A 12,600-nucleotide genomic window follows, 5' to 3' on the forward strand; every position below is an offset into this window, starting at 1 on the left:
ACATTAATGATCCTATGCTAATTCTATATGTACCTGATGTTTTTGACTAATGAATGCTTTCCTAACTCAATTGTAGCTTTAATAAGTCTAGGACCATTGTTTTAAGATAAACTTGTAAGAGTCATCAGGAACTCTTACGAGGGAATGACCTGCAAAATAGTCGATGGAGGACAACTCACGGAAGCCTTTCAAGTGAGGACCAGAGTCCACGAGAGTCATTTGCTCTTGCCTTTTCTCTTCTTACTGGCCATAGACTAGATCATGAATACATCCCCAGCAAGGAGAAGAAATGGGATCCAGTAGATTCCTTGGATGCAGCTAAATGACCTGGACTATACAGATGACCTGGCTCTACTCTCCCGTACCCAACTGCAGATGCAAGAGAAGACCAACAATGTGGCGGCCATGTGAGTACAACTTGGCCTCAACATCTACAGAGGAAAAACCAAGATCCTGAAGGCTAATATGGCCAGAAGAGCTGCAGTCACTTTTGCAGGCGATGCACTGGAAGAGGGTGAGGCCTTCACCTACCTGGGCAGTGTCATAGACAAGTAAGCAGGGAAACACAGTCGTCGACATCAGGCAAGCATCTGCAAAGTGAGGGTTGTCCTCATTTTAGCTAATGGAGAGCTGGAGCTCCAAGGACCTAATGCTGAAAACCAAGATCAGACTGTTTAACAGCAATGTAAAATCAGTCCTGCTGTATGAAGCAGAAACTTGGAGGATAACAGTGACCAGCAAAGTCCAGACTTTCATCAACACCTGCCTGAGGAAAATCCTCCAAATCCACTGGCCAAAAACCCTCAGCAGCTATGACCTTTGGCAGCAGACTTCCCAACTCATGAAGAAATCACGAAGACACTGGTGCTGGATAGGTCACACGCTTCGCAAGTCTGCATCAAACACCACCAAGGAAACTCTGACCTGGAACCTCAAGGTAAAAAGAAAAGAGCTAAGCCTGGTCTGAGGATTCGAGGCTCATTACAGAGATGGGTTACACCTGTAGTTAGACTGAAAGAAAAGCCCAGGACAAAGATAGCTGGAGAGTCATGGGTGATGGCCTATACACCAGGAGGGATAGTAGGCATAAGTAAGTAGGTAATAAAAACATCACATGTACCTCTTTGGACCAAGCTTTCTATTGCAAAGGGGATCACATTTAAAGCTTGTTAAATTGACCACAAAGCCCTGCATGAACTGTCCCCCGAATTCCAATTTAGAATCCACCCACCTGGCCAGTAACATTCAGCTAAGACCAGGCTTCTCTAGGTCACCCAAATCGGGAAAAAACACAGTAGCATGCTTGCTCTTTGTGGGCGCCAAGCTGGACAACTAGTTTCAAATAGCTTGTTGCACAAACTCCTCCACCTCAATTCAGAAACAGCCTGAAGCCCTAGTTACTATATTGCTACCACCAGAGGCATGCAACATACTCCACAAATGAAACTAAAACACAGTATAAAAAATAAACACAGTTTCAACCCCTTGCATGCGTCGGACGGCTCCCGGCCGTCCGACTTCACAGTGGGCATGTGCGGAGGACAGCCGGGGGCAGTCCGAACCCCACCCACTCATTATTTCTCCAGCACCGCGTCGGAATTCGCGCCGCGGTCAACGTGTTAAAAGGTGTTAAGTCATAAATGGCATAAACAAGCTTTTTACAACTACACAAAGTCTCAAACGTGAAGAAAGGCATGTATTGAAGTCCCAAATTAGTACAACAGATGTTCCATCATAGTGATATAAAATATTTTTTAAAAGCCTCCAATATCAGGGCAAAATTATAGCGCTCTACAAAACACCCAAATAAAGAAACTTTAATTTCTAAGAGGTTTTGTAAAGCATTCTACATGGCACTACGGCTGCTTCAATGCATGGAGGATGTGGGGGGCAAGACGAGTCTAACCGCCCTATGAACTCCTATATCATGTGGCCATTTTGCCCATATTTCCAGTGAGAGAGCTTGTTCACTACGAGGCTTTGGATGCGGAGTTCTCCTTGTAGTTAAAATGTCAGTAGACTATGCTGGAATGTACAGATGTGTTAATGTAGGAGTGTGTCCGCAGTACAAGGGAAGAGGGTTGGTCTTTGGCCTAAGACCAATCAATCAGGGTACTTATAAAGTGGGTCTACTCACCCGTAAGGGTCTTAAGACACTGGGGAGTGAGGGGGAGGGGGAGGTGGTCTGCAGATCAGTCAAAGAGCCAGGTCTTGAGGTCCTTCCTGAATTGAGGCAGTGTCGGTGATTGCCCGACGTGCAGAGGTAGGGAGTTCCCAGACCAGTAAGTTGGTGCAAGCAGTGTACAGACCAAATGTTTGAAAAGTCTAATTTAAGGACTTGGGAACTTGCGAACGCTGCCTCCATTGTTAAGGTGGTTGGCCTAGGTGGACCGCACCGTGCACCCACTTGCCTCCACAGTGTACTCCTTGAAATTGTCAATGGGAGGGAAATATTAGACGAGAGTCTTCTGGTCTCTTCTTAATGTTCAGATCTTCGTTAATCCAAAAGGTGGGATGGGCTACGAACTGTAGTGAAGGTCCCTGCACAAAGAATAGTCTTTTGAGACAAAGGACTGTCGCAGAATGGGACGAGTTATGAATCATGGTTGTAGTACAAGGAGAGGCATTTATGTGATTTGTAGGAGTTCTAAAAACAATTGTTTTTAAAGTTTATAAGTTAGGAGCATTCCTTAGATTTGGACACAAGTCATTTCAGAGCCAAACCCCAAAGGTACACGTTGACTTACTTGTGGCGGCGTTTGAATTAATTCTGGCCTGAATAAGCCGATTTACAGGGCTAGATCTCTGGTCTCGCTTTAGTGTGCGGTTGTGCCCAAGCGTGGGTGAATTCTCCAGAAAGTGAAATATGTGAAATCTGCTTCCGGGCTTTCTTTTTGCAAGCAAATCATTTTCTCCAATTGACCATGTGTATATCTAGCCTGCTGAAATTTTACAATACTTAACAGATGTGTGCACCTTTTTGGGTTACACAGATCCACCATTCCATTTCCGCTTGTGAGCAGTTAGACAGCTCACACTACTTAACTAGTGTTGAGGTGTCAATACATGGCCCTTAACTAGCTGGTTGTTGGTCAGTGGGTCTCAGTCCGTAGCTCTGAAGTGTCTGGTATCCAGGGTGGCTTTGCAGACAGAAGACCAAGGAAGCACTCCGGCTACTTGACTACGCAAAGCAGGAGGCTAGCAGAAGGCTCTGACTGCATTGACAGCCTGAACTGGTAAATTATTGGTCTGTAACCTTAGGTTTTGGTGGCTGGCAGTGTCACTGGGCACTATAGTGGATGCGCTATATACAATGATTACAAAGTATACATTCCCTCAATGTACATTTCCTCCTGCTAGAAAAATGCATCTTGAGTGACTTCTTGTGGGTTACTGATCTTGTGGCACTCTAGATCTACTTCGGGTTGTGCTGAAGAGCTGGCTTCGCTTTCTGGGGTTTCTTCTGGGACTGCACATCCAGGGATGCACTTAGTGTATTACTTTACTTTTGAGGATTGCTACTGTACCGGTTGTTGTCCTGGCAGCACCAGAAGCAACCACCATCATGATTCTTAAGCTTGTTAACAAGCTCTCGTCTCAGGTTTCTGCAGCCTCATGATCACATTTTACAAACACAGCGGCAAGCAGGCATGGTGCAAGTGCTGATCGTGCTTTGATTCAGACCCTCCTCCAAGGAAAAGCAGCAACAAGAGGTAATTTAACAAAAGATTAGGCCTGAAGTATAAAAGAGCAAACCAAAATGCATCAAGGAACCTGGAGCAATTATAAACCAATACAATTGTTCACTGTGGTCTCATTTTCCATCAATATGTCCAAATGCTGGTCAATGATTTAAGCCAGAACATATTAGATGCTACACAAAGGCAGCCAATGTCTTGCAGTTAATTATTAAGTAGCGCAACTTGTATTCTTAAATAAATATTACTGCAAACAAGAACAATAATTTAATGTACCCCTAACATATCACATGGCGTGCAGGTGAACAAAATGTGTATGTGTGTTCATAGTTAAAAACACTTGACTCTGTACTCACAAAATAGACAGATTAATCATAGCTGGATATAATTCCCTTTGAGAGTTGTATGATCCAAAGGAAAGGCCCTGCATTCGGACTGTGCTGAATGCGAACAATGAACAACACAACTTGGGAACTTACAGGCAGGCTATGGGACTCTTTCACATTCATTGCCTTATTTTTAAAGCATTTTCCCGAGTTTACTATGGAACATCGCTTTATTTTGAAGCCTCTCTGTACACAGCAACAACAAAATACGAATACACAATAGGAGCATCCAGTCTTGTAATAAAATTGCACTTCAAATGCTACACAGTTACATATCTTCCGCAACATGGACAGATACAACCATTGTTCCCCTTGCCAGGAAACCTTTAGAAATGTACATCTCCTCTTTCAATTTATAAAAGCAGATTCGTTGAACAGAGAGGATTTTTAAGGCGCCAGTTTGTCAATTAATTTAGAAAGTGTTCCAGTGTTTCATCACACAATATTAACAAAATATATTTTTTTATGTCAGAGCCACAACACTGCATATGGCATGATTCAACTATGGGGACCTGCAAAATGTGCAAATCTTGCATATACCTGCTTGAATGTTTATAAGGATAATTCAACCATCATCCATCTGATCAGGGGTAGCAATTTTCTCAAAAAGGGGAGGGGGTGAGTCTTAAAGTCACAGGAGATTAGACCCCCAGATACTATTAGATACAACACAAGAAAAAGGCCATGTAATTTTCTTTAAAGTACTGAGTCACAACAAAAAATTATCAAAGTAAATAGTCAAATTGATAATAAATTATTTGTCATTACACTGCTTTTCATTATCAATTCATACATAATCTAGACCAAAGTGTGTTTACATAAAGATCATAAGCATGGAAAATATAGAATTAAATTCAAGATGACAAACACATTCAGGTCCTATGCCAATAATTCATAGATGGCAGTACGATCAGAGTCTTTGTTTGAGGAGTACCATATGAAATAAGGAGAAATGAGTCACCAGGGGCACGAGGAGAAAACACTCCTGAAAAAGCAGCACAAACGGACTACTTTGATGCCCAAGAGCGAAGACAAAAAGTAGCAATCACCTAACGTCTCATGTCTCGTAATTCTGTACTGTTTTCTCTGAATCATAGTAACTGGAACTGAATCCCTTTGTCTTCTTGAATTTAATTCTATATTTTCCATTTCTATTGTACTCACAGGTGAGTGACGGATCAAAAAACCCTCTGCAATTTATGTTGCAATCCATGAGATTATGGGCCAGATGTATGTAGGAACTGTTTTGCGATTCCCCATTTGCGAATCCTTGCGATTCGCAAAATGGTATGTATGAAAGTGTGCTGAAAACTTTCTGCAATACCTAGGGGGTGACAAATGACCTATATCATGAATATTACTGAGGTAGGTCGCAATTTGCAACCCCCTAGGAATCGCGAAAATCACGGGGATGGTGGCCTGCTGGGGTCAGAAGACCACCATGTCCGTAATTGCTTTTGAATAAAGCAAAAAAAATAATTTTTAATACATTTCGTTTTCCTTAAAGGAAAACGGGTTGCTTTTTAAAAAAAAAAGTTTTATTTTTATTTTTTAAGAGCAGGCATTGGTCCGCGGGACCACTGCCTGCCCTGAAAAACTGTTTTTGCTGCCACTGCAAAAGGGGACGAGTCCCTTGGGCACCCCTTCTCATTTGTGAATGGGTTACCACCTACTTGAAGTAGGTGGTAAAATGCGAATGTTTCAAGGTCAAAAAACATTCATATATGCCATTAGGATCCGCTATTTGGAAGGGACAACCTAAACACGACCCTTCCAATTAGTAAATCGCAAATTCATTTTGCAATTCGGTAACAGTTTACCCAATCACAAAATAGGGTTTGAATCACGTGAAAAGCATGTTTTGCATTCGTAAATGGTCCACTTTGGCGAATCAGCCGGTCTGCGAACACAAAAATGCTTGATGCATGTGGCTCTATATCGGTTTTCTGTGCTTGTCGTTCTTCATTGTAATTGTGCGTATGATCTTCATGTAAAAGTAGATTTGGCAAGAGTACGTCAATAATTGATAATGAAAAGAAATTTAATTAAAAATAATTAATGGCCAATTGACTGTTTGTTTTGACCATCTGATAATAAGTGGACCACGTGATGTGCACAAAGACAACAATTACACTTCACCTTTTCATGAACCGCTCTCCTGTTGGACGGCTGGACCAGCACCTTGAAGCCCTGGTGTGTGAGCTCCTTCACATGCTTGGGTGCAAGGGGTGCTCTTCTTTCCCATGCATTGATGTCTTCTCTTCGTATCGCGAGCACAGCCTTGTGATGAAGGCATCTCGCGGGTAAGACACACACATAACCCTTCTTATGCCCGAGTAAGCGCAGCATGGTTATACCTGGAAGTAGCACAAACCAATCAAAGAAAGTCATTTTAATTAGGTGTAGCTGAAAATGCACTGCAGTTCTTAGAAATCTGCCCTAAAGAAAAGACATCAGAAACACAAACAAAAGAAGCAAACCCCCCCTTACAACCCATACACAAGCGCCATAGACGTAAGAGTTTCACGTGTAATGACGGTCTATATACTTCATAAATTTTGCATGCCATGTAAATGCATTTAATTTTGCAAGTCACATTTAAATTCAGATACATACGAGAACTTGATCTACTTTTCTCGGTCAGTCCAAGATGCGACTTACTATTCACAGATGCAGGGGCAACCAGGGTCAGACTGGGAAAGAAAATAGGAGCGAGCACCAAAATAAAAGTGTCCCAGGTTTGTAAATTGTTCAGTTTTAAACTCGGAAATACACACTGTATAAGTGCTTTGCAAGCTAAGCAAAACTCCATGGATTTGAGCTTGCTGCAGCCAATGTTTGATTTAATATCAGAGAACTCAACAGTTAAAACCGGCCAGCAGACCACAAAACAGGCATACAAACAGCCAAAAAAAACTGGTCCACACACTGACCTTTCAAACCACTGCCTGATAGCCCAATAGGCGATGTCTGACCCTGGAAGCAGCAGTCTCTTTATTTTATAGAAGGAATGGAGTGACATCAACATTTATAATGCCCGTTGTGACAGGGAGTGATCCCGTTGTGGTAATAGGGGGCATATTTTTACTATCAACATTTATAAGGCACCTTTCAAACTTTCTTTCTCACCTGGCCATTCATGCATGATACACAGAGATGTATTGTTCTATTGTGCAAGAACTATGCATTTATGCTTGTAAATAATGACTAAGCAATCGTCTGCAACAAGTCGGAAAATGAAATGGAGAGTTAGCCCAAATCACCAAAATGGCAATACCACTGCCAGATACATTGTAACCCATCTATCGTATAAGTACCAATATACTTCTTGGCTATGCGAGTAGCCACAGGGAATACGATACTGGAATGTTTTTCCTTTCATGGATTAGAGTGGGTATTTACTGCACCCAGTAAATACCATTTGCCGGAATGAGGTACTTATCATGTGCGGTAAATACTGCATATTCCAAGCATTACCTAAAAAATGGGGAAATACACCTGGAATTGGTCAGTTCTGCATCACATTAGAAGAACCACTTGCAGAAGCTGTGGCACAACACCCAAGATTGTTTGAAGCAGAAGGTTGAAAGTTGAAGCGTAAGAGGATCTTTCTGCACATGGAGGACACAACGAGAACGCAATCCCACAAATCACATCGGCGTATTGCTTTTTTACTGTAAAAAGTGGAAGCACAGTTGGACAAGCTGGAAAAGCTAGACATAAAGAAACAACCATTGGCAAAGCAAAAAAACCCTGGATTTCATGTGCTAATGTACAAACAAACAGGTATGCAAAAATGCCCATTGGTTACTTTGCTGTGCCTCTGTACAACATGTCCATTTATGTGCCTACTATATCTGTAAACACAAGGAGCGCTGAAACTTTTCAGACACTCACCCCCAGTCACAGATCTGGGTTTAATTCATCACCGTTCTTTAGCTCACTTCCCACCCCTGTTCAGACCCAGCCATATGCAAATTAGTCTTGACCCTGTGCCTAATGCGAACAGTCCAGCCGGAACTGCCAAGCCAGGTCTTCCCTGTACCGGAAACAAGCATCCTGGGACCGGTTTCAGGGTAGCACCCCTCATCAGCCAGGTTACCTTGAATTCAATGGCAAAGTGAGCAAGGGGCACACTTCTGGGCATACCCTGCCTACTTAGGACGAACCAAGTAAACACAAGGAGATGATGGATGCAAATCAGTCTTGACCCTGTGCCTCATGAGAACAATGCCAAGTCAGGTCATTCCTGGACCGGAAGCAAGCATTCTGGGACCAGTTTCGGGGTAACACCCCTCATCAGCCAGGTAGAGGCACAGGGTCAAGATTGATTTGCATATGGCTGGGTCTAAACATGGGTGGCGAAGTGAGCTAAAGAACAATGATAGATTCAACCCAGATCTGTGACGGGGGTGAGTGTCTGAAAGGTTTCAGCACTCTGTCCATCATCTCCTTGTGTTTTCTTATAAACCCTAGGCAGGGTATGCCCAGACATGGGTCCATGCTCACTTTACCACTGGATTCAAGCTAGCCTGGCTGATGAGGGGTGTTATCCCGAAACAGGTCTCGGTGCTTTTTTCCGGTCCAGGGAAGACCTGGCTTGGCAGTTCAGGCTGGACCGTTCCCAAGAGGCACAGGGTCAAGACTGATTTGCATATGGCTGGGTCTGAACTGGGTGGCAGAGTGAGCTAAAGAAGGATGATGGATTCAACCCAGATCTGTTACTGGGGGTGAGTGTCTGAAAAATGTCAGCACTCCGTCCATCATCTCCTTCGGTTTGCTTTGTTCCTCCTATATCTGTGCCTTAGTTTCTACTCCCCAAGCTTCTGGTTTCTGATGTTTTATATTCCCTAAATTTATGGTACAGGTGCAATGCAGCAAAACAAATCTGGACATTTCAGTCCATTATTACTTTGCTCACTATGCAATGCCAGACAGGGACCAGCATTAAGCAATCTGCCTTGGTCCTTACTCACAATTCTTCGAGGCTTCATGCGGCCACAAGTTGGGATGAGTCAATTTTGGATTCAGTTCCAACTGTCTTGTATTCCAGCCAAGTGCTTTGAAAGTACAGGACACTGTTTGCTGTCTTGACTTTCACTGAAAAAAATCAATATATGTTGACTTCCAGGCATTTTGCCTGTGGAAATCTAAGCAAACATGACCCTGACTGAGACCTCTATTCAGTAGCTGGAATGGTTAATGCAGGGCAAGAGTCGAGTTACAGTAACTACCTCCATTTTCTATTCAGGACTGGGGTCTAGGTAAAGGGTAATTCGTATTTGTGATAAGGATAATGTAGTTGGAAATGATATGCACAGGGAGGTACGTCTTATTATAGGGTGCACCACCAATCATGGAATGTGAACCCGACAACACCCTATATTTTTTCCATATTCATAGAAGCATTCAAGCAGAAATAAGAAGGATGGTTATTATCCTGCATGATGGCAATCTTTATGTGAAGAATTGATGAAATGTAGAATATATGTCAAGGTCTTCTAAGCAGAAGACTAACCTGGATGTGTAATGTCCAGTGACTAGCCATAAAAGGGGGAGGGATTCCTGGCCCTGGAACTGGAAAAAAGCCCAGCCAAACCCCCAGGGGAAGAATATCAAAGCCAGAAATCGTTTGACCAAGTGGTGCTTTTTAATCCCAGAGAGACTCCATTTCTTTCAATTAAATTACAGCGTTATCAGAAAACTTTCACAAACTCTGGGAAGTGGCAGCATATCAAAACGATATCCAAGGCATTATACCAACAAGGCCGTAATACAGACACTGCGAGGTACAAACAACGTTTTTGCCTTAGATTTCACATTTGTTTTCACGGTTTGATTAAATAGCTCATAAAAAATCTTAGAAACCTATTTAAATTAGGAGCAGCAAACAATTCAAAATGAAACTACGCAGACAAGTTAAAACATCTAAAATAGATTTTGAAAACTCATATCAATATACATTGATTAAAGAACAATTACACTGTGGCTTCTTTAGCAGACTTCTTCACTTTTGAAAACATCTGTAAAATAGTTTAAGCAAACAATTTCTTTAGTAATCTGCTGCAATGGCCTATGTTGCTTGCAAGGGTACTAACCCCCACAACTATCCTGAAGGATTTAAATATTATAATTCAGTACAATTATGTCTTTCATACTTACATATTCTGTCATACACAGGGCATAGATACTCCATGGTCAGACAATGTTTTGGCCCTATTTAAAACTTCACGGGCAGTTTCAAATTATTGCCTTAATATGGGCTTATTACTCACACTTGTAGGAAATTGGAGTGAAATGTAGTGAGCTTCATGTGAAAAAAATCTCTTTTTAGCTTATATGACACTGAAGAATCATCATTCATTAGGTTAAAATACTATTTCTGCCAGTGTTTTGCTAGGAGCTTGAAAAAGAGCATAGCCCCTACAAATGAAGGGTGATAATAATGCCTTTACTTTAATTTCTTCTAGCCCAAGACTCAATTTCAAGGCATCTACAGTGGCACCCTCAAAAACTGAAATAAACTTTTCCATAGTAGGTTTTCAATCGAGATTTATATACGTCAAATAAATCAAGAAGATCCATCCCACAGAGCAATCGATATAGTATCTCAGGTTCTTAACAGACTAACTTGCAAGTTTCCTGTTCTTGCAAAGTAAAAGTTACTTACTTTCAGTAACAATCTTCCTGTAGACTCCTCCACTCTATGGATCAATTCTTTTTCTTAGTGCCGCAGCAAAGTTTTAACATAGCTAAACACCTATAACCCAGAGGAGCTGGCAGCATACAGTAATCAGAAAAGTATGTTTACACAGCGTCTTGACTAAAACCCAGGGGTCGGGAGAGATACTGAGGCAATTAACCATAAGAAACACAAGGAACCCCACAAGGACCCCGAGGTCAGCAGTCTAGCTTTTCTTCCGCCCTGCCCTACTTAAGCAGCACACTGGCGTGGCCGCGCGCTAACGCTACATGATTATGTGGTGGGGGGGAATACTAATCGCGGATTTTGCACATTCTGTATTGGTTTTTAAATTGTGATTGTGTTTTATTAGAAATATTTGCACTGACCTGTCTGGCAACCAAAACTGCTTGAAACTATAGTTACGCCATTACTTTAGCTCCTAGACTAACCTCACGGTGTCCGCCTGTAAGAGCGGACCCGCCAATTTCGAGGTCAGCAGTCTAGCTTTTCTTCCGCCCTGCCCTACTTAAGCAGCACGATGGCGTGGCCGCGCAGCGGGCGCGCCGCTGGGACGCCGAAGGCGCGCCTATGGCAAGCCCGTCTGCGCCCGTCCGCGCACCGGCCTCGCACAGCGCCAGCCATGCTGCTCGAAATGACGAAGGGGGTGATTGTAATAAGAGAATCAGTTATTCCAGTGAGGCGCAAAAACAGATCGGTAAGTCAACGAAGGACAGGATCGGCATACCCCATTTGGAGGGCACAGCTGGTATGAAGGCCGATTTCGTTAGGAAAGATGTCATAATGGGAGGGCTGCTCAACGTTAGACCTCTGCCAAAACATCAGGTGGAGATCCAACTGTTGCTTGAATTTCATTGTTTAGACGCCCTTTTCATGACAGAGACCTGGACCCACCTGGGTCTGGAGGTAGAATTAGGCTTGACATGTCCTCTGGGCTATAAAATCTTACATAAGCCCCGAAATAGAGGACTAGGAGGTGGAGTGGGGATTATTTTTAGGGAAGCCCTGGACTTTACTCAGTTGGAGATTGATGAAGTAGAGGGCTTCGAACTTTTTGTTTTTTCACTTAAAGATTCTAAAGACTGCTTACTGGCGGGTATTGTTTGCTATAGACCGCCAGGAATGGTGAGTTTACCTCACCTGCAGGGATTAATAGATGTTATCTGCAATATGACCCTTACCCACTCTAATTTGTTTATAATGGGCGACTTTAATTTATGGTGCGATGGAACCCTGGATTCTGGTCATAGTAATCTTACTCAGGCCTGTGAGAGTTTGGAATTGCGCCAGTGGATTAGTGAGGCTACCCATAAGGGAGGAAATATATTAGATCTAATCTTCTCTAAGGAACAAGCCTTGGGAGCAGTAGAGATCCTCCCGGTTGGCTGGTCCGATCATCATCTGGTCAAGTTTCAGATACTTGACCTTAGAAGAGTACGACCCGCCACCAGAGAGGCAAGGATGTTCAGGAGTAGAGACTGGAAGGGACTCCTTAAAAGGAAGACTAGCTCCTCTTCAGTATTATCCCTTGAGAATAATTTTAATAATGGAAGAACAGTGGAAGATAATTATACTGACTTCTGTGATCAGATTAAAAGCCAACTTGCCCAAATCGCCCCCATAAAAAAACTGTAAGAAGATAGGTAGGCCGTCTGCCTGCTGGTACAATGATCATCTTAAATCTCTGAAATTGATCTGCCGGCAGGCCGAGAGGAAATGGAGGAGGACTTACTCGGATGAGGATAAGTCCTCCTGGAAGGCTGTATTAATGGAATACAGGAAGGAAATTGATTTGGCTAAATCTGAATACTTT

The 12,600-nt window shown here is 42.7% G+C and overlaps 1 protein-coding gene across 1 annotated transcript in view; it reads right to left on the bottom strand.

The window, feature by feature from the left end:
* The window catches only part of AASS (aminoadipate-semialdehyde synthase), a 417,355-nt gene that overhangs the window by 348,043 nt on the left and 56,712 nt on the right, over positions 1-12,600 (bottom strand). The window contains exon 2 of the mRNA XM_085654183.1: positions 6,224-6,441. Within this exon, the coding sequence (XP_085510309.1) occupies positions 6,224-6,433 (210 nt within the window). The 5' untranslated portion in view covers positions 6,434-6,441. The remainder of the gene's footprint in view (positions 1-6,223; positions 6,442-12,600) is intronic.

Source organism: Triturus cristatus, chromosome 4_1, assembly GCF_964204655.1.
Source record: "Triturus cristatus chromosome 4_1, aTriCri1.1, whole genome shotgun sequence".
Classification (NCBI taxonomy): domain Eukaryota; kingdom Metazoa; phylum Chordata; class Amphibia; order Caudata; family Salamandridae; genus Triturus; species Triturus cristatus.